This window comes from Sitophilus oryzae, unplaced genomic scaffold, assembly GCF_002938485.1.
Source record: "Sitophilus oryzae breed Bouriz unplaced genomic scaffold, Soryzae_2.0 scaffold_158_pilon_pilon, whole genome shotgun sequence".
In the NCBI taxonomy this organism is placed as follows: Eukaryota; Metazoa; Arthropoda; class Insecta; order Coleoptera; family Curculionidae; genus Sitophilus; species Sitophilus oryzae.
The window spans coordinates 1,621,534-1,645,986 of NW_022146269.1; the positions used below are offsets into that span (position 1 = coordinate 1,621,534).

Genomic DNA, 24,453 nt, shown 5'->3' on the forward strand with positions numbered 1-24,453 from the left:
GGAGGTATTCGTATTGGCGCAAGTTGCCATGGATAGTACGCTGAGTACAAGAAAATTAGCTAATGAGACCGGCGTGCATCGTACAAGTGTCCATCAAAGGATATTAAAAAAACGTAAGTTCCACCCGTACAAAATTCAGTTGGTACAAGAACTCAACGAAGACGATTTTGATCGTCGCTTGCAATTTTATGAAACTATGAGTGAACGAGTGGCTAATGATAATAATTTCCTATTTAATGTGTGTTTTTCGGACGAGTGTACGTTCTTTTTGAACGGTGTAGTTAATCGGCACAACTGTCGGTACTGGGCTGAGGCCAACCCCAGGGCTTTTCACGAGGTGCACACACAAAACCCTCAGATATTGAACGTGTAGGCTGGTATTTTTGGAAATGAACGAAGTGAGAATGAGAAGAACTTCAACGCACAAATCACAGAACAGCTATCTAGCAACTACCGCATCTGATCGTTCAACCTTGAACCTGGAAAGTGAAAAAATGCGTAAACCTCCAGAAATAATAAGAAAAAACAGCAAATTGGTCGAGGAAATTTATCCTTATCATTTACTCTGATAAATTATAAATAAACTTTTCAAATTTCAATCCTTCATATGACTGGACCGATTTTCAAAAACGAAGCGGGAAAGTATAGATAATATAAAGCTCTTTTCATTGCGGTACCACTTGACCCCCCTTCCCATTTGAAAAAAGTTGGGGGATTACACCCCGCTTAGAGGGTTGAAGATTTTGCAATCATTTTTGGGGCAAAAGTTGTCCCCCTCACAAACAAAATTGACGTGTTTTTGGATTTTTTGAAAAAAAGAAATACCCTGGCCGTTATGCCTTGCGGAACGTTTTCGATGGGCCACCCTGTATATTAAATGGAAATGGAATGGAAATGGCATAAACGACGTCAGAGTTGATCTGGAAATGATGATATTTTAAATATGAAATTAAGTGGTGAATGCCGTTGATCGTCATTTTCAAGCTAAAATGACGCCGTTTTTTTAATATGGTACTTATAAGGTATTTTTTTACTCTATGGATTTGTCATGAAAAAGAGCACTAAAAAATTATATATTTTAATATTATGAACAGACAGTGTTTTTGCAACTATTATTTTATGCATTTTCTATGTTGCAAATCGATTTTTTGAGTAACTTTCTGATCTTACAATACACATGATCAGCTTCATCAATACAGTAAATCATATTTATTAATCCATTAGGTAAATACTCATTATGATTATTGATGATGAATTATGACGCTTTCAAGTATGCAATGTTTACTATCTGCTGCAGACAGGCATATCACTTTAAATGAATTGGTAAATATTTAATCAAATACAAAAAAATAAATAATTCCTACCCAATATCAAAGTTTCCTTATAATATTGGTGTTGAGACCAAAAAAAAACACAGAAAATAACTTCAAATCATGAATAAAAATGAATTTTGGGTATAGGATCTAATAAAACTTAAAGTTAAGAAAACTATATAGAGAAGAGAAAACCTATTTCTTGACTAGATAGAACAAAATCGACATGGATATCATGGGCTCGATTTCTGAGAAACGTTTAATGGCGTAAACCGCCTGTTGATATTTTCACTGCCAACTGAGATACGGGGTCTTTATGAATTTTTTACCATTTTGAAAATTGCCCATAACTTTTTTATTTTGCGGAATAATAAAATTCTGTAAAAACGTTATTAAGGCACTTTTTTAGGCACAATCCAGCGGCGTAGTCAGTTTTTATCTATGCTTGTTCTTTTTGTCAGAAATAATAAAAAATATAATTTTTTAAATGGAAATCATAGTTGGCTATGAACTTAAAAAAATGCTGGCGTTTTACCCTTTCCAATGATCTAAAGTTATGGACATCTATTTCTAAGAATGAGAGTAATATTAGGTTTTTGATCTTTATATCGAATCGGGCCTTGATTTTGTGTTGACCTATTTACCTAATTATTTTTTATCCCAATTTAATATTCTATATTATTATTTATCTGCATAATTAAAGACTTTTGAAAAGGAAAATTAACATTCTATTTAGTATTAGTAATTACAACTGAAATCGATACAATAAACAAAGAATAAAAATAAAAAAAAGTATTTTTTGAGTGACGAATATAGTTTTCTAAAAAAAAACATCAAAGATGTTCATATTGTGCACCCCCTTATTGAATACACAATAAACATCTTTTGCGCACAGAGTTACAACAATTTATTAGGCGAACTATTATATGGTGTAATAAGTCCAAAAGCTTGCTTAGTAGCCCTCTGTAATTCTTCTCTCGTCCCAATGGTTCTTCCCTTAAGGCCTTTTAATTCCTTTTCTTCCCTTAAGGCCCAATAAGGCCTTTTAATTTCCCCCATAAAAAAAAGTCAAAAGGAGTTACATCACAGGACCTAGCAGGCCAAGATATGGGATCCCTTGTTCCAATCCAATTCTCTAAATTCTCCAGTGCAGTTGTAACCCTGGCTTTTTAATTGTAAATGGTAATACTAATATAGAATCTTGATTTACCTTTTCAAAAGTCTTTAATTATGCAGATAAATAATGATATAGGATATTAAATTGTGATAAAAAATAATTAGGCAACTATAGGTCAACACAAAATCAAGGCCCGCGCGCTTCGATACAAAGATAAAAAACTTAAGATTTCTCTCATTTTTAGAAATAAATACACATAACTGTATATCGTTGGAAAGGGTTAAACGCCAGCATTTTTTTAAGTTCATAGCCAACTATGATGATTAGGGTTTTCTCTACCGTGCTCTTTTACTTGTGAATTCCAAGCAGAGTACGAAACTCCTTTCATTTCATGTAATAAAATAAGTAGGGCTATTTACACAAATTTATCGTTTGATTACCTAACCTATTCTCCTGTTGAATGACCCTGGGTATATTATACTACAAAAGTGTCATCAAATATTATGGTTTTTGAAATTGTGTGTCACCTTGTATAGACGGGACGTTATTATCTGCCTAGAAACACATCTTCATATAATTCATAACTTCTAAGCCGTGCGACTTTTTTGTTTAGTTTTCCGTCTTGAATCATATTATACATAATTATAAACGAATTACCTTTGGTTTGTTAAATTTAATAACACCATTAATGTGAATAAACAACGCATTATGATTATGATATAGTGTAATATGATAAAACTGATGATTCCAAAGTTAAAACTAGTTAAACATCTTAGAATAGAATACTTCATTCAAAATATATCACAAATTTCTGAGTATTAAGCGAATTTTAAAGTTTGAATATAAAATTTGTTGGTCGTACAGTAGAGGCCATCTTAATTTCATCTTAATTTAAATATTGCCATGTATCAGCCAGAATAGTTAGAACTATTAATAAAAAACGACTATCCACCATCTTTTATTGACAAAATATTAAACAAAACACAAACACTAAACCACAGGCAGAATACACACAATGATAACAATACATAATATATTATACAACTTACAATTCCATATACAGGGTTGTTCACCACATACGACACGGAATATTATAGCTAAACGATTAGATTTTTACAAATTGTAAGTCTTGGGTTCGTTGAAGTACTATTAGAGCTACAATTTAAAAAAAAATTACAAGTTACAGAGTGTCCCAAATAAATAAAAAATATCAAAGTTGTATTTTTTAAACGGAACACCCTGTATATTATTACATTTTTAGTTTCTACGATTAAAATAAAGGTAAATTTGATTAAGATTTATTATACTTAAACCTTACCGTTTTTGAAATATTTTCAATTTTGTGAAATTGCAGTATCAATTTTAAGGCTTCATTTCTCCGAGGGTATCAAAGTTTTTAATACTAAATAATTACTGAAGTTTATTTATTGATCAGTTATTGTGTTGCAATAATAAAAATTTTACTACCTTATACAGAGTGTCTAAATATTTATTTTAAATAATTATTAGCTTTAAACGGCAATAACTTGTTTAATTTAAATGGAACACCCTGTATATTTTACGAGCACTAGATGCACAATTTAATTGTCTATCAAATTGTATTATATATAATATATTATATCTCTTCAAACTTAAAAACACTAAATCACCATAATACACCAAAACACTTTTACTTTTACACTGGACGCGCGTTTCGCTAACCATGTTAGCATCATCAGCAGATGATTATAAACTAAAGTACGATCTACAAGTTGAGTGTTTATATACTCGCCCAGTGGGTACCGAGTGAGCGTGGCAAAATCTAGCCAACCGAGTCAGAGCCTACTGAGCGTAACAGTTAGATTTCCGCCACTAGAGTAGTAGGAACAAAGAACTTGATGGAATTGGACCGTTGTCTCTGTTCATACTATCTTTACATTTATTAATTCTGATGCTTTCATATGCATTCTTTTCAATGCATCGAATACAATACTCCGTGTCGTATGTGGTGAACAACCCTGTATATAGAAGACGTTTCGGAAAAAATAAGAAAGATAGGAAAACAATATAATATACGAACATACTTCAAAACACAAAATACACTTAGATCCATTTTAACCCACACTAAACCAATGAATACTGGACAACAAATAAAAAATGTACCTAATATATAAAATACCATGTTAATATGATAAATTTTATATTGGTTAAACATCTAGATCCTTAAATGTTCAAAATAAAGAACATAAACATTATTTAAGAAAAGGCAATTTTCACAAATCTAAGATTTGTCAGCATTCATGGAACACAGAGCACAAAGTAGATTTCGAAAAACAAATGAGGTTTTTTTAATACAGTCTAATATAAATAAATGTATTGCTCAGACATAGGTAGAGGTTAGTAATGTATGGCTATCGTCTTCTTCCATTTTAAGGAATAAAACATAAATAAACATAACATAGTTAAAAATTTAAAACAAATAAAAATATACAGAAAGTTTGAGGTTCTCTGTGAGGCTTTTTGGTTTTACCTCATTAAGTAATTAATATCAGGTAGTAATTGTTAATTTCGAAGTTTTACTTTGATATACTATATACCTATAGAACAATGGAAAGAACACTACGCAAAAGAACTAAAAGAAGACAGAGAAAATACATTTTATACTCCCCTAAACATTGCACTATACAAGGAGAATACATAACCATCGACGAGGATGACATACAAAAAGCACTAAAATCCATGAAAAATAAAAAAGCGTCAGGACCAGAAGGATTACCAGCAGAATTATTAAAAAACGGATCATATAAATTAATACTGCACCTGAAAGAACTAATGACAAGATATATAAACGGTGAGCCAATACCACTAACTTGGAAAGAAGCGTGGATAACACCAATCCACAAAAAGGAAAAAAGAGATGAATGCTCCAATTATAGATGCATCTCGGTCACAAGTACTATGAGTAGACTATATGGAAAGATACTGCGAAATATAATTGAAAGGGAGTATGCACCGTATGAGGTAGAAGAAACAGGCAGGGTTCCGTACGGGACGATCGTGTATGGACCATATATTCACTCTGGTCCATATAAATGAAAAAAAAGTGGCAACCAATAGAGATGTACATCTGCTCTTTGTTGACCTCACAAAAGCGTATGACACCGTTCCGATCCAAAAGCTCTGGAAAGTCCTCGAAAAATCCTCTATAAATAACACAGCGATAGAAGCAGTTAAACAGCTATATAATGAGGCAACATCAAGAATAAAACTTGGTACGGCGCTAGCTGTAGGTTTTCCAGTAACTAAGGGCCTACGACAAGGTTGCTGCCTATCCCCGATGTTATTTAAGATCTATCTGAATGAAACCCTAGAAAAATGGAGAAGATCGTGCAGAGCAATGGGAATACCACTTAACGACGAAACAACTCTATACAACCTTCATTTTGCAGATGATCAAGTGGTAGTGGCTCAAGATAAGGAAGACCTACAATTTATGACAACAAGACTTTTAAGCGAGTATGAAAAGTGGGGGTTGTCGGTAAATTCGTCGAAGACTAAGTACTTATGTATAGGCCAAGCAGCAGAAACTTTACATCTGGATGGAAATATAGAGATAGGGTCATGCAGTAAATACACCTACCTTGGAACTCAGATAGATTATACCGGGCGAACAGAGAGCGAGATCGAGGAAAGACTACTGAAAGGCAAAAAAGTCATCCGGTGCCTAAACTCAGTATTATGGTCCAAACACATCTCATATGAGAAAAAAAAACACACTATTTATAATTCCATCTTTAAAAGTATAGTTTTATATGGATGTGAAACATGGCAGCTCACTAGTAGAATGGAACAAAGACTATTAGCACTCGAGATAGACTTCTGGCGAAGATCTGCGGGAATATCAAGAATGGAAAGAGTAGCGAATATAAAGATAAGGGAAATTATGCATGTCCAGCAAACCATAATAAATGAAATAGAGAAAAGACAGCTGATATGGTATGGGCATGTAGAAAGAATGAGTGAGGACCGAATACCGAAGAAAGTTCTGAAATGGATACCATCCGAAAGGAGAAAAAGGGAAGGCCGAAAGCAACATGGATCGGAGGAATACATAAAGCTATGTCGGAGAGAAATATTGGATTGGGAGAATAGGAAAGGCTGGCAACTGGGTACCGGAAGGCGTAGGACGCTATGAACCCGGTTTTATATATATATAATTTGATATAATGTCAATTTAACAGAACGTCAACGGTTTTTATAGCCGTATCTGTATCTGTTGAAAAAAATAAAGTGTTCGAAAATAGTTGTTTTTAGATATTTTTAATAGTTTTTTCTTTGTTCTTTGTGTTTTTTTTTTGCTTCCGACGATGGGGAAGAGATATACTTCCCGAAACGTTAAGCATTTTTTTTTGTCCGTTAGGCAAATGTATTAGTAAACCACCGGTGACAAGTTGGTCTCCGTTGGATTAACGCCCAGCGGTGTTTACAAAAAATAACTATTTTATTTTGTAGATTTTCTTACAATGCAAGTGGCGAAATACCCATAGGACTTTTTTGAAGAAGAGAAAAATCAGCCAGAGAGGTATAGACATTTTTTATAAAATTATGGTTATAAATATTTGTTTCAATTAAAAATTCTCAAAGCCTAGCATAATTAAGTTAGATAATACTAGCTTCCCTTGTAACGCTTATTTACGAACAAATTCTGTTAAAGTTGAAGTTAGTAAGTTAGTTAAAATTGAAATTATCAGCTATAACAAACAAAATACTTCTATCAAACAAAGGCAGTTATTGTAATATAGATAAAGACAGCAAGTACTTATTTAATTACAACCACAATTATTTTTATATATGTATTTGCTGATTGCAGTTGAAACTGAATATTTATAACATGTATATTTATTACATTTACTAGTCATTTAATTATTTATTAAAAGAAATCCGCCAATGCAAATGTAGCATTGGAATTTATACAGAGTTATTAAAAAGGTAAATTGTAAACAGAAACGATTCTGATCACGTTGATATTTTTTAAAGTGATTAGCACCTTACAAGGTCGCCAATTATAATAATAAATCCTATAAACGCAAAAAACCTGTTCAAGAGCAACAACGGTTGTATCAACTTTTACTTGTGAATTTTACATAAGAACGTCGAGAGATATTAGCATATAAAGTAGCATGAGAATGAATTGGAATTAGTTTGACCCCTATTCGTTTCAACAAGTGAAAAGGGGAGTAACAGTGCTTTAAGGTCTCTATAAAAATAGAAAACTTTTCATTTCAAATAAATGTCAAAACACGCCATTTAAAAATATATAATTGAGAAATAATTAAATAAAACAAATTAGGAAGTCTAAATTTGTTAAAAAATAAATTAAATACCAAAAAGAAATAAAAACATACTCCCGCTCTTTTGCTTTTATATTCAAAAGTAGCCAATTTTGTACTTAGTTATTTCCTGTAACTAGTCATGGCCGGAACAGCGATTTTTTAATAACAGGTACAAGCTGTTCCAGTTGCAAAAGATACCTGTTCCAAGAAACCTGTTCCAGTTCCAAACTGTTCCAAAACGAAAATTAATACCGTACTTGCGTCATTCTGATTCGGTTGCTATTTTTTTTTAAATTTATATAAAAGAATATTTTTTGCTTAAATAATGAGAACTACTGGGGATTTTGTCTCTGTTTTCTCTAAATTTAATCTACTATCTATGTTGCTATATTACCAAGATATAATGTTTTTTAACTAAAAATTAAAAAAAACTATAAAATTTTCGAAAAATATAAACTTTTCAAAAATATGTTTTCCCGAAAAAAACTCATGAGAATCGAAATATACAACCCCTAAAAATATGTGCACTTATTTAAGACCCATCCTGTATAAGCACTAATGAATAAATATAGATTTATAATTTTGTTATATACTTAAAAAAAATTTAATTCTTGGAAGAGTTTACTTTTTTTTAATATCTACTATATTTATAATACAAAACAATAACCGACTGTTCTTACACTGTATTTTTCAAGAAAAACTATAATGCTATAATTATATTGCATTTGGCAACATCGCCAGCATTTTTTTTTATAATAAAAAATGTTCCTTACCTATTCTGTTTCTGTTTACATTAAAAAAATAAAATATTTAAAAAAAATTATTATAAATTTAAAATTTATAATAAGAATTTAGTTGAATTTTAATTAAATATTTTAAATATCGGCAACAGCCACACTTGTTTTTTACGCCCCTGTATCCCGATAACAGATAACACCTGAACGGTCGCGTCCGCTAGACTTGGCTAGACTAGCGAAACATTGAGCGAAACCGATATACGACCTCGATTATCAACTCAAACCAGTTCTTTTTTTTCTTAACTGTTTCAAGCAGTTCCAAGTTCCTAACTGTTCCATGCCCTAAACTGTTTCATGCCCTAAACTGTTCCAGGTCGCAAACTGTTCCAAGTCTCAAACAGTTCCAAATCCCTAACTGTTCCAAGCGCTAAACTGTTCCAAGCTCTAAACTGTTCCAGGTCGCAAACTGTTCCAAGTCTCAAACTGTTCCAAGTCCCACTGTTCAGGTTGGGATTTGAAACAGTTTACGGCTTGGAACAGTTTAGCGCTTGGAACAGTTAGGGACTTGGAACTGTTTAATACTTGGAACAGTTTGGGACTTGGAACAGTTAAGTAAAAAGAACTAGTTTCAGTAGAGAAACGAGGTTGTATATCGCTTTAGCGACGCGGTCGCTTGGAGTTATATTATCGAGATTGAGTGCGAGTGCACTAATATAGTGCATAGACGTAAAAAAAAACAAGGGTGACGGTTTTCGCAGCCTTGCCGATATTTGATATATTTAATTAAAATTCAACTAAATTTTTATTATAAATTTTAAATAGGAAATCAATATTTAAAAATACAGAAAGAAAAGAATATCTAATATTTACTATTTTATATATGTAAAATAGTAAAATACATATATAAAATAAAAACAATTTACATTCCTAGATAATAAAAACAAGCGGTTCCTTTGTCGGTATGTATACATTTTATGCGCAGAGTTCTTTTTAATGTAAACAGAATAGGCGAAGAGAATTTCTTACCATAAAAAAAACGTACAGGTGATGTTGCGAAATGCAATATAATATATAATTATCTAATTTTAAAAAATACACTATTAAGAATCTAGTATCACAAATATAGTAGATAACATAATTTAAACAACTCCAAGAATGTATTTCTTTAAGTATTTAATTTAAGTTGCAGTGTTTTGAAACAGCTGGAACAGTTGGAACTGGAACTGGTATAGGATAGCACATAAACCTGTTCCAAGCCAGTTCCAAAACAAACCTGTTTCGAAAATAACAGATCCTGTTCCAAAGCGTCATCACTACCTGTCACCTGTATGAACCGAATCACGGTTCAGAGGTACAACCTCAAACAAAATTTGTTATACCAGAAAGTTTGGGTTTGGAATTTGTACAAAATGTTGATATTTTGGTAAAAGTGTGAAACACCCTGTAGAATATGTTAACCATAGTATGATGTTAACAAAGCAAGGAATTTCAATATCATTTTATCACCAAACTTTAACCGCCAGGGTAGATTAAATGATACTTTAACAGCGAGGATATGTTAAAAACTTTATTTCTTCTCGCACGTTTTTTAATTGCTTCCATTTTTAAAAATTTTTGTATTCCCTTTCATAAGTTATTCGGGATTTAAATGGAAGTAGTTTGGATATGGCGTTTGTCGCCTCGGCCTGAATATCTGTTGGTAATTTACTTATTTCGTTTTGAGCCATTTCTGGCTCCAATTCAATAAGCAATCGGCACGAAAAAGAATTAAAAAATATTGACTCAAAACTGACAACTAAAGAGACAGCTTTATTTATTTGTTAAATTACATAGAAACCAACGACAACCCAGCAAAATATTTTTTCTACTCGTAATAAATTCCTTGAAATAATAATTTCTGAATATTTTTTAAAACGTAACTCGCTATATATTGTTTTATATACGCATCGCTCGTGAACTAATTTCGGGAGACGATAATAAAACGATAATACGACGATAATAAAAAATAATAAAACTTTCGGCAAGGTTTTTTGGAGGGACTAGAGGAAGCAGCAGAAGCCAACATCAGCGACATCGGGAGCTTTGCAAAGAGCTGGAAGTGCATTAATGCAAAGAAAGAATAAGAGGAAGGTTTAGTACAACAATACAGAGGTATCGCATGGGCCCAAGGCCTCCGAGTGAGGGATCAAGCATGATCCCAAACCCCAGCAACCTAACCTAACCTAACGGAATGCGTTAGGTTATCTCCGCCATACGCAACGCTACCAGCTTTATGTTGAGTCACGGCAAAATATGTTTTCATTTTTATTCAATGTATCTCATTCAAATTACATTTCTATAGCAATTTATTGTTATAAATTTATCATTTACTATAAATGATAAAAAAATGTACAAGAGGAAAATATTATACTCTAAAAATATACATTTTATGGCATTAGAAAAATATAAATAAATGCCGTTAATTTGATTTTAATTTGACCCTCTGTCGACAATACAACCGAAAGGAAATATTTTCATCAGATAAAGTACATCCGACTACAAACGGCCTTATGCATACTTAAGAGCTCTTTTTCTTTGATATAAGAACGAATAAAAAGGATGGCGCATTTATTAAAGCCGTTAGCTGTTAAAATCTGTTCAAAAAATAACTATAGCATAAATAATAAAGCAGTGCTATGAATAAATCGATAAAAAACAACAAACCCCAATTATTTTACTGGAACGATGTCCTAAACGTTCTTTCCTTTTAAAACCCTTTTTGTCTATACAAACATACTTCAATTTCAATGTCTAGACCAAAATAAAAAGGTAAGCAAATAGAAGATAAAAAGGGAGAATTACTTGATGTTTCTATTTTTATAGATTATGTAAAATATAGATAGCAACGGCCCAGCTACGTCGAAACACCGCCACAGTGCTTCGTCCCATGGACAAAAATCGAAAAATAAGTTAAAATTTACTAATATCTGAATATATAATTTTATACTTATAGCAATGTTCAAGCATCCTGTATATTATTTTTCATAAACAGAGTTTTTGTTAGCAAATATTTTCACTAAAAATAAATTTTGCGATCATTATCTCATCAGTGAAAAGAATAACATTCATAGTAGTTTTGTATATCATGGAGTTAAACGGTACGTACTTAATTGAAAGCCACTATGGATATTGTTAAACAAGGTATGTACTTTAAATTTATTTCTAAACAAGTTCGTGATTGTTTAGTTTTTATTTATTTTTTAAGATGACTCTTAAATGGGTATGAAAACTTTACGTTTTCAAACTTCAAAAAGGCATTTTTAAAAAAACATATCAAAACATATCGTATTTATTGAATATTTTTGTTGCCATATTCATACACTTTTAATTTTTGTATAGTTCACCTGCGTCTGCTTGCGACGAAGTTTATTTTATAATACTTTTCAGATGGAGTAAAATTGATAAGCAATGCCGATCTGGCTAATACTTGGCTTGATCATAAAGACAAGAACTCAAAATTATTTGTATTTCAAAAAATATGTTCTTATTAGATATTGATGAACCTTCCAGTCAAATGAGACACCACTGGTGCCTGAAAAAGTCCACTATGTTGGAGCGAAACGTCGCATAAAAAAAGTGTCCATCTTTCAATTTATTATATAATCTCATACCCAAGAAAAGGAAAAAATAATATATGGATATGCTGTATTAAAGAGGTAACTATTAACATCCGAACCCCTCATAGCGACAAAATGAACAGTAACAACGCGAAAAAGTAACATATTAGAAAATGATGTACAGAAATATCTTATATGTGAGGATACTTCATCTACCTGATTTGGATACTATAAATTTGGAAGATTCTGTCAGCAGTAATTCTTCTGAATCAAAGTAGTTACGATCTATGCATTTTGTTGTCCTAAAGTAAATTTATAGTATCTTAAGTTTTTTTTTTAATTAAATATAACATTAATGTTTCTTTTTCATTAAACAAAAACATTTTTATCTTATCTTACGTATTAGGCTTATATTGTAGGAATCATGTTCTAATGTTATTTCAATTCTTTTTTATCACAGGAATTTATTTAATACTTACACCGTTTTCATACTATAAATTATTATTTGCTTAGATGGAACACAGCTCCAATATTTTTATTATTTATTAGATTTTTTTTCATAAACGTGGGACTAAGAACATCATCATTTAGTACAATGAGAGTACTCATCATTTGTGTCAAATAAACCTAGTTTGAATAAATTGCTTCCAATAAAAGAGAAGTTTTGGATTTTTGTCCTCTAGAGCCATATGTTCGAAGCACTGTGCACCGGTTCCCATTAGAACACCGAAGTTAAGCGAGGGAAGGCGATGCTAGTGGATGGACGGGTGACCGGTTCGAAACTTTGCATCGTGCTGTTGTCCAAGGGAAAAGTGTAAAATCTATTGATACACACTGCTCATTCACGCCGGTTCAAGGCCGGATGAGATCGGATATCTCGTGAGTAAGAGTTAATTTAGACACTTCCTAAGTCGGTAGGCCATTGACCATGATATGGCCGAGGACCGTGGTACGGTTCGGATTCCGCGTAAACAAAGTAGGTCCCGTCCAGTTTAGCCATTGCAGCAGAAAGGAGACGTTAACTTGAACCTCACACAAAATATAGATACTGAATAATTAATTGTAATTAATTGCTTATAAAGTAAATAAAAAAAAAGAGAATAAAATACCCCTGAATTGCAATATAAAAAAATGAATTGGAAGAATTAACAGGGATACTTCATTTTGGACATGACGCATGACGGATTATTTATAATATCGACCAAGTATTTCGTACACTAAATTGCATTAACAACAGGAACTTAATATTTATTTTATATAACTCACTCACATGTGCATTCTGCATTTTATTCTGCTATAAATTTGATAAGAAATAAATAAATATGTCAATATTTCATATATTTATTTAGCATGTTTATAATTTTTAGATATACTGTATCATGGAAAATAAACGGCGTCAAGGTTGCTGTAGAAATGCCAATCGATGATACTTTTGTAAATAAATACTACACAATAAGCTCAGAAAAGCGCAACAAATCCGCAAAATTTCAAATCAAAGTCAAATGTGTCAATTGAAACGTCAAACAGAACTGTCAGGACTGAGATATTCACTGATTTGACTTATTTCTCTCTATTTTTGAACAAGATCTAACGCATGCTGCACAACTAACTATGTTACAGTATTTTTTTGGTAATTGGTACATTTGGTAAAAACTAAAGTTTTGTCATATATATAAGTACTATACAACCTTTGGTACTTAATAACACCACTATTGACGTCGTGGACTCTGTGAAATTCTTAGAACTTGTTGTAGACAACTCGTTAAAATGGGACTTGCACATCGAAACTGTATCAAAGAAACTAAGCGCTGCCTGTTTTGCGCTAATATTAGTTTCTAAGGAACTTAACTTATCAACCTCTAGAATAGCCTATTATGCTCTTTTTAAGTCACAACTTATGCCCTTCCATTCTGGGGTACTTGCTGCGCAACAAAATTTGATCGTATTTTCAAACTTCAAAAGAGAGTTCGATATTTATTGGGACTGAACAGTAGCATTCACTGCCAGAATTTCTTTAAAAATTTCAAAATACTGACTCTTCCTTCTTTATTCATTTTTGAATCCGACTGCTTAATCCGCAAGCACATATCTGCTATTCCCGAAAGGCCATCTCACAACTATCCACTTAGGAATGCGGAGTACGATCTTTATCTGCCAACCCCGAGCTCAGATCTTTTAAAGGCTCAATCCTGTACAACGCCAAAAAAATGTACAATCATCTGCCTTTGAATATCAAGTTGCTTTTATTCTTTCCCGCATTTCGCAAAGTTCTGAGATCATACTAACTGGAGAGAGCCCTATATGCGGTAAACGATTTTTTTGTTGACGAATGAACAATTTTGAATTTTAAAATTTTGATCATTTCATACACTGGTTAAAAGTCTAGTATTTTGATTATATCCATTTACAATTTTTCTATTGTAAAATTTTATTGATACGCCTTTTTTTGTGTCCTGTAATGTCCGTATATGTTCTATTTGTAATTTTAATACCGTATTTTTTTTGGAATTGTATGATTTGTATTGTTTGATATTTTTTATTATTTGTATATTTTTTTGTGCTTTTGTTTGTTTTGTAGATGCTTTGTCGATGAAGCTATTTTGGCTTTTTGTACAATAAAGCGATATTTATTTATTATTATTTATTTATAATTCGCAATAATGTCACTGTTCATTTAAGTTCTAGCATATATTCTTCGAGATTTACTACATTTGAATAAAACCAACACTGTAGACTAAATAATAATCATACTCAGAAAGGTCCAACAAATCCGCAAAATTTCAAATCAAATTCAAATAAGTCAATTGTTGAAAAGACTGTTAAGAATACAGGGGGGGGATAGTAGATGTCGATTCCGTCTCTTATGCATGAATACGTGACAACTTAATCTTTTTGTTCAAATCTTCCTCCCTTAATCTCTTTATTCAAAAGTTTCAATTTGAGTTTACTTACTCGTTAAAATGTTTGTTTGCTGTTTCCTTTCGAATATGCATCGACGCATCAACTAGGAAGTTACGTATCGCAACTTGATTAAGCCAATTATTAATGTTAGCCCTTACGGTATCCAGTTAAGAAAGTTCCGTGTACGTTCGACGCACAGTCACAAGCACAGTACTTTATCAAACGGTATCACGTACGAAACTTCGAAACAGGAAACGTCGGAGAAACAAAACATCCACCGCGAAATAAATAATCGGGCAAGTATCGACGAAAAAACACACACGACTGACTGACTCTAAAATTACATGATGCAAGTTTGTTTCTGCGTAAATACGTACGTACACGGTTTATAATCGAAAGGTATGCGATAATTGAACTTTGTAAATTCGCGGTGAAAGTTGTTGTCTATCGGTGCCGCCCCCTGGAGCCGTATCACGATAATTTTCCGCCTAATTGGAAACGGGATACCGAAAAATTGTTGCCAGATCGTCGACTACATCATTATTGTTTTTATCTATAAGTTATTAAAAATATCTACAGGGTGTAAACGAATAAGGGCTCTTTCATCATCACCATCATCATCATTTTCAGCTTATCCAACCATTTCCAATTATGGTGTAGCCTCCCTCACATATTTATACCGTGCTGGCAACTGTTACTTTTGGGTCGGCATTTATATGTGTGGAAGTAAATCGCATAGGGATCTTATTAAGTCGGAGTGAGAGAAATGCGACCGACCGGCGCGACGCGCGACGGTGTGCTGTTGCGGCGTTGCCATACGCCTTTCTCTATCAAGTAAAGTAAAATCACGATTGTAAACCGCTTATTTTTAAAATACTTTTTTTTCAAGAGATAACTAGATAAAATCATTAAACATGTTTCTGAGCATCTGAAATGGAATTATAAGGATATCGTTATGGTGTCCATTCCTTTATAACGAGAAAACGTCAGTAATCGCGATAATTTAAAAACTCAACTTTTTAACATATAACAGGCCATAACTCAAGAACCAATTTAGATATTGAAACTTTTTTTTATTTTCAAGATCGGATATTTCACAATATGTTCCCATAAGAAAATTTCGATAATGTTGTTTTTTCCATTCAAAAATTGTAAACAATCCATCCATTTACTTTTAGAGCATAGCAATTTTCTGCAATCGTGTAATTTTTTTATTGATAAAGATTTTCACATACCTACTGTCTACAAAGAAAATACAGCAGAAATATATTAACAAAGTTCTTGAAAAAACTACAATCTATTATTTCTAATAGATTTCGAGATATCGATTTTTGGGTTCTAATAGCGCGACCACTATCGAACACCCACTCAATTCCACTTATTTTTACCAAAACTGCAAGTGTTTCTAGCTTGCACTTAAAAAAATTCAAGCTATAGGGAAAATTACAACGACTCGTTAATAAATAAACAAATTAAGTATCACGAGACGTAATTAAATCGTGAAGCTGAACGCAAGACGTACATCTTTCCCTAGAACTTTAAGTACTAACAGAGGTATTGATTGGGTCGACCGGTCAACTGCGACAAATCGGCTATATCCCCCTCCACGTCTCTTAGCGATGTGCAGTTTCTCGGTTTATTTCATACGTTTGGCAACGTGTTTACTGTCCTCTCTTTGTTCAGTACATTATAAACGCATTGTACTCTTCTTACATACGGAAATCTCGACCCAAGACTAACCTTTGCCAGCCCTTAGTATACCCTCTTTGTAGTTAGGCCCATTGATGTCTATTGTTGGCTATGCGGGCCCAAATTATTAAGAAGTTTAGAATTATTAACGAGCATGTAAGAAACCAGGAGGAATGGACAGGAAGTGTATCAATGAATGGCTACAAGATATCAAACCTACGTTTTGCTGATGACACGGTATTTGTAACCGCAAACCAGCTAGAACTGAAGACAATTCTAACAATATTGGAAACTACCAGTAGAAAGTTCGGCCTTCGCATCAGTTACAGAAAGACTAAGGTGATGATCGTAGATTGCGAAAACAACAACTGCCCAGAGATCACAAATATAGACCCCTGCGAAGTTGTGCTACAATTTATTTATTTAGATGCACTTATATCTAATACCGGCAGTTGCGAAATGGAAATACTCCGCAGAATTCAACTAGGCCGTAACGCTATAACGCAGTTCACGAAAGTTTGGTCAAACAGTCACATAACACAATCGACAAAAATCAACCTTGTAAATAGTCTTGACTTTGCGATTATGCTTTATACTTCTGAGAGATGGACATTGTTGGCAGCATACAGACGACGCATTGACGCCTTCGAGATGTGGTGCTGGAGGATGTTGCGAATGCCATGGACAGCACATCGCTACTAAAATATTAAGGGCAATGAAGTTAATGAGTTTATAAAAAAAAATAACGGATGCCATGGTGCTAGACAATGTTTATCTATGAAATGAACAACTGTCATTAATGTATCCTCTCTTTGGACATCAGACTTTACATATCATATAGTACTATTGTAAATAGACATGTTTAAACGTTCTATTTAAATCAATAAGTAAATACTTTATTTATTATTATTTGTAAAAAACTAAATCAATATTTATTTTTATTAAACGTAAAAATGTTTTTTAAGTCTTACCAGGTGATGATCCTCCTTGTTCTGTTTCATCATAAACTATAACAAACAAAGCAATACGTACAATATGATTGTACTTACGATTTCTAGCATCACGCTTTTCCTTATCCATTATCGAGTAGATTATACACAGTGATAAAAAAAAAATATTTATTAATTGATTAAGCGTGATGGTGTAATACTAGAGTTTTTTAACTATCAAATTCAAAAACCCACTTGACCTTAAATCTTTTTGATCATACGATAGTTCAAAATGCGCACCAAGGGAGAAGCGCTGCATCGAAATTTGCCTATCATCCTATATTTGACAAGCTGTAAATCATATAATAATATGATTTTTTGAATTACCATTTTTCTGTTGATATTTTTGAACAGACGATAATAAATGACTATTCCATTTTTTTTTCCCGACAGTTTGATCATTACATCAGGTCTCGGACATACAGGGTGAGTCTTAAATAAGTGCAAATATTTTTAGAGAGAGTATATTTCGACCCCAGAAACACGTCTGAGTTTTTATTCGCAAAAAAAATTGGAATTTTTTGGATTTTTTTTAAATTTTTAATTGAAAATTAAAAAACACAATATATTTTCATATATGGCAACATAGATAGTAGATTAAATTTACAAGAAAGAAAACCCATAAAAATCAGTGGTTCTCAAAATTTAAGCAAAACAACTTTAACATTGAATTAAGAATCATATGCACAGGTATCCCTGAGAATGTGAATTCACGTTTTAACCCTAGTTTAATTTGTCTATTAAACCTTATGACAAAAAACTCTTAGCGTAATCTAAAGAATATTTCCGTTTTACGTTACTTTCCTTTCTTCGAATACAATATAATGCCAATTTAAATGATGGCTTTTCGGTAGGAATTCGCCGAGCTGAGACCCAGATTCCATTAGAAAATCCTTTCGTTTTTCCTTTTAAAGCCGTGTCGACGCGCCAGCTTTGGATACCCGACCGAATCGTAATTAAGGTGGACCCGTCGTACTCGCAAGCTTTATGTTTTCAACCTGCTGACCCAGAAAATCACGAGATAAGATAATTTCACCGATCGTGTTTTCCACGTTTTCGCATCGATAGACGTCTCAAATCGGACAAAATACGACAAAATCTATCTAAAGAACTGTTCTAAAAATCCGCAATAAAGCCCCGTCTACAAATAACGTTTTACCTGTCAGTCTTGCCTGTTCGGGCAAAACGTATCAATAAATCCCTGTGTATAGGCGAAAAACGATATACGGTTACGTTAGGTCGATTCTCACTATACCTTCCATTTCCATTCCATAACCGTTCCGTATTTTTAATTGTATTCACACTATACGTATATGATTTCCGTTCTGTATCAGTTCACTTTTTATTGTACAATTTACATCATTACAAAAGTTTTATTTTAAAAATGTGTATCTTTTGAAAAAGGTAATACATTTAATTAAGAAGTAAAAGAATAAATAAATATCAGCAAAATGTTAACAGAGCTGGTACAAATGTAAGAACTTGACAACGCTGTTTTCGTTACGCTTCAGTCCTTCCGCCAATAAAATGTATGGAAGGAAAGGATATGGAACGGAAGGGAAACGGAACGGATAGTGTGCATTGTCCTATTCATTTACATAATATAATATTTTATGTAAACGGAAGGGAAACGGAAGAATCAACCTTTACGCTGTTACTTGAACCGAATTAAAACGGAAGACTGTCTAGGAAACTGACGAGATCATTCAGATTTACAACGAAACTTTTTTCTTAAAGAGAGAAATAGTTTTACACTTGTTTCTCTTTTACGATAAGATTGAAGTGGCCGATTTTAAGAAAAGAGGTAGATCGTAGGCATTATTTCTATTTTTGTAAAAACATATATTGTAAAAACATGGTCATATTCTTTAGATTCTTCTAATTATGTTTTTACAATTCCGCCAACTAACGTCAAATTTGAAAGAGTTTGTTTCTTCGGTTAGTTTACTTTGCAATAAAACAAGGTCACGTTTGAGTGGTGATAGTCTGGACGCACTTATATTTCTGAGATCTTACTAGAGAAAGAAAAAATCTCTCGTAAATAAATAGTGATGCTATTTCTTACTGTGCTTAACACTTTTCCCTTTTGAAGTTCCTATAATGTTAACTAGCAATTATTGTTGAAGTTTAAATATGTAATTTTTTATTTAGTATAATGTTGTTCAATGTATTAGTTATACTTTATGTTACCAAAACAATGAAAGTATCAAATACTATGTTTCATAAAATAGAAAACAAATTTCTTGCAGTATAGGTATATAATAAAATTATATAAGGATTCTTGCCACTTAACTGCTTATATAGAAATTTACTTCTACGCTGTGTTTGTCATAATGTGGATCAACCTGCTCTCATTACCGGTTTCGGAGCCCTACTCCATCATCAGGTGAGCCTGGGCAGATCCACAAAATGACAACCACAGAGCAGAGTTAATTCCGACTTATCGAAAAGTGTCGGTTAGATATTAAGTCCCGAACGGGAGATAGCGGCCTGCCTGCAATGGTAGTACTTTCGTACCACCGGGGCGCAACTATCGATAGTAAAAGGATGATCAAAGACTTTTTTTCAGGCAAGCCAAATTATAAAATAGAAAACCTGAAATGCCTGAAAAAAAGCCTTTGACCACCCTTTTACTATCGATAGTTGCGCCCCGGTGGTACGAAAGTACTACCATTGCACGCAGGCCGCTATCTCCCGTTCGCATTTGCATTTATTCAAAAATGTAAGGTTTTTTTCAAATTTAGTTAAGTTGGTTTATACCGGGTGCGTCTCAAAAGTGGCTCACCCCTATAACTTTTTTATTTTAACAGATAAAAAAACGAGATTTGGTAGGTTTGTACATGACATAAATTAGGATTGATTGACGTGTCCAATTCTTTTCTGTCGCTTCCTGTTTCGCCGGAAATTACTACAACTTTTGATTTTTAAATGGCACACCCGGTATTTTTTTACATTATTCGATAGAAAATATCATTCTGAATAGAATAACATATCATCATATGTCAACTTTTGACATTTTTGCTTAAAACAAAAATGAATTTGAAATTTCAATCTAGAGTGCCATGGCCGTGTTAAAAATACTAATTTTTAATCAAGGAGCCTTGGAAAAATAGATTTGATCGTTTAGTGTTATTCGTGTCTTGTCCTGGCCCGTTAAAGGATGCCCAAATCGTATTGTTAATCATATCTCAATTTTTCCAAATGGAACGAGGGTGGCTCATTAGCATATTTCGAAAAAGTTCATTAGCATATTTGAAAAAAGCATTTTTTTACAAATAATTTGATACCACACACTTGGTATTTCGAGTCATATTGTCGTTATGAATCGCATGTTGCAATTTCAAATAAACCATATCCGAAAATGTCAAAAGTTGACATATGGTATGTCATTCTATTCAGAGTGTACTTTTCTATCGAATAGAGCAACAAAACACCGAGGGTACCATTTAAAAATCAAAAGTTATAGTCATTTCCGGTAAAACAGGAAGTGACAGAAAACAATTGAATATACGTCAATCAGAGTGAGAACACAAGCTCCGGTTTTTGTCTTTCATTTAGTAAATCAAACTGCTTCAGTGAGACTAACAGGTGAGAATCCACCTGAAGATATTAGATAATTTAAGAAGCAACTATCATCAAATATAATTTTCACGCAAAACTAAAATCAGTGTCACTTTACTAAATTATAGTAAACCTAAACTAAATGACAATTTGCTTCAATATCTTTAATTTCGTTTTTTCCTCATAAATGTCTTTTTTGTTTGTTTTTCCTTCTACGTAAAAGCTCATTTTTCTAGAATCTTCTCGAAACCCCCAACTACTTACTATAAGCACCGACAAGCACGCAATGAGACTGATATTAATTAAATTAACAAAATTAAAGCAGGGATGGGAGTGATATGGCGACCGTATTTTTCTAGTAAACAATGGAGTTTGTGGGAGTCGAGTATCGTGGGGTGTGTACGTTGTTGTCAGTCGGAAGTCGACGAATTCGGAATTATAGAGAATGGATATGATTGAATAAAACTCTTTCTACCGTAACGAGCAGAATATAGGCAGGTAGAAGTGAAGACACTTTGAAAATGTATTAAACCTAAGAACTTAAAACATAATAATTAGAGATTAACGGAACCATCAACAACTATTGAAAAATTTCTTCAAAAGACTGTTTTTTATCGGCACTAGAAGAAAATCTATCTATAAATCTTGTTTTATTAGTAATTGATAAAATAATGATAAAATAAGTCTCCGTTGGATCAACGCAGCGGTGTTTATAAAAAATACTATTTTATTTTGTAGATTTTCTTCTAGTGGCGAAAATCCCAGAAGTCTTTTTTGAAGAAATAGGCCCGACAAAGGTATAGACACTATTAAAAATTGAAATAACTAAGCTATTTTGATTTTGCTCGTATGGTTAGCAATAAATATAAGAAATTCAAAAATTACACAATAATTACACACATTAAAAACAAACAAAAATTCAATATTAGACGATATTTAAATTCACAATCAAAACGAGATTAGAAATAGATTTAATCTTTCAATTTCTTAGTTTAATTATTCAGTATGTATTAAAAAATATAGGTTAGGTTACGCGTCTGTAATAAATTTTGATAATAAAACGCATGTTAAAGTATCATAAAGATAGTTACATTCCAAAAAATGTCTATAGAAGGTGTCCAATATACAACAAAACACATTTAAAATTAGAAGAAGTTCTACATATATTTTCATAAATATAAAAGGCAAAATGTACGTTTATATTGGCTTATAATATTGCGCTTCATCTTCGTTTATTACTTCCTGATTAACGGTATTTTAAAATCGCCCAACTATACCTTTCTGATACTTAAGGTACCCAAAAAATTGCTGTTCTATAATTACTTCGCCTATTACGTTCAATTTCTATCCTTATTTTGAACGTCGGGATCAAAATAAGCCGTGAATATGTTAAGTATTCCTTTTCCATGTTGAACACTATAGTTATATTGAAAAATATGTCGATATCACGAATAATAGTCAAAACATAGAAATTTTCCAGAAGATAAAGCCAAAAAATTGACGCCAATGAATTGATATCATTTGCTAAATTTTTTGGATCGAAAATTTGTTTTAGTATAAGTACCAATCACTAAAGCGGGCCTCACACGATCAGTATTATTGACAGTATTAGATATTTGTCAGAATTCCAAAATATTTTCACGATTTCCAAAGTATATCAGCATACTGACAGTCCCATCAGCATTTTTGCCTTCATACGCTCAATATTACTGACAGTTTTTGGAAATACTGTCAAAAATACTGATCATGTGGTAACTGCTTAATCCCAAAATCTTCCAACACAGTATTGCCAACTATTTCAAGCATTGCTGATTTTGCTGATTGCTCTGTAAGGTTTCCAATTTTCGGGATCGGAATCGCGTTTTGAAATCCTAAGATTAGAATCTATAATCCCAGGATCCGCGGATTGACTATCGAATGAGAAATTTAATCTAAGGAAATATTGAATAAAAATGCAGCTACATAGGTATGTATATCAAAAAGAAACTGAGAAAAGAGCTTTATTAAAATAGATAAAACAAAGTAATATTCATGATAAGTAATTAGAAAAATCAATTCTCGTTAAAAAAATAATAAAATATAGCAAACACGGAAACCCAAACCAAACCAAACGATAACTCAAAAACCGCTAAACCGATTTTAACCAAATTTGGCACAAAAATACTGTGGCACCCGAGAATCTGGCCATTAGTTTTTGGCGGGGGTGGGGGATTGGTAAGGAGGTATGGGAGAGGGTTAAAATTTTTAAAAAAAAATTATCCAAAATTACAGTAGCTAGCGAAACGCGGTTTTCAATTTAAGATTAGGAATAATATTTGCAACAAAATTTGTAATAACATCAAAATCAGTCAAAGTCGCAGTTTTTTAGATATTCCGTGTTTCCCTAGTCCGTTTTGGAGAAACTCCGTATGGAGAACTCTAAACTCCCATCGGACGCGACCCCAGGTGGCGGATAGGGGAAATAACTGCGGACCAAAATTGGAAAAATGCCTTTACTTTGAAACTAAAAGACCTGCCTACCAACTTTTTATTAACATATTTTAGTATGGGCGGCTATACGTGCCTCCCGGCGCCAATTTTTTTTAAATACAGACATGGATGTGTGTTTTTTATTTCATTTTTTAGAAGCTTATGACCCTCGCTATGACCTCTAAAATACAATGATGAAGTACACTTGCCCAAGAAATGTATAATAAAGAACATTCCCATAACAGGCAATGTTTTGGAGAGATGAAAAAATAACATCCTATGATATCATTTTAGAGTAAATTCTTACTATACAGGATGACAATTTGAAAAGTAGCAACTGGGAATTTCGGGAACATTAGAAAAAAAATATCAGAAAGCCATCAAATGCTTATCGGGGGATTAAAGGGAAACTAAATTGTGGTACTATAAATTTTAAATGTCACCCTAACTATATAAATTTAAGATAAACTACATATATGTAAAGAGCACCCTGTATATGCACACCCCAGACCGAGACTAACACACAAACAACTGTTTCTTGATTACCGTTAGATGAATAGGGTCTGATTCCCCGAACGGTTAACAGAGCGCGCACATTTGGCAACAGCTTCCGGTTTTCGATCTCAAAAGGGGATGTAAAATACATTAAAGAGGGTGAGTTTGTCCTCATCAAGATCGTACGGCAAGGGGTCTATTGAATAACGCACCGAAAAAAAGTGAATATTCAAATTCGGTAAGCTAAATAAGCTTTATTATTATTGAGATTTAT

General features: G+C 32.7%; 1 protein-coding gene across 12 annotated transcripts in view; it reads right to left on the reverse strand.

Annotated features, from left to right (window-relative positions):
• LOC115879850 (rap guanine nucleotide exchange factor 2) overlaps positions 1 to 24,453 on the reverse strand; it is a 329,414-nt gene that overhangs the window by 153,602 nt on the left and 151,359 nt on the right. Inside the window, exon 1 of one of the 12 annotated variants that reach the window (XM_030896863.1) lies at positions 17,637 to 17,660. The exons of 9 other annotated variants lie outside the window; for them this stretch is intronic. Coding sequence is in view for 1 of the 3 variants with exons in the window: in XM_030896860.1 (XP_030752720.1) it covers positions 15,028 to 15,068 (41 nt within the window). In the remaining 2 variants the exon portion in view is untranslated. Of the gene's footprint in view, positions 1 to 15,027; positions 15,307 to 17,636; positions 17,661 to 24,453 lie in introns of those variants that run through there. 2 more of the 12 variants (XM_030896860.1, XM_030896862.1) reach the window with 2 other exon arrangements.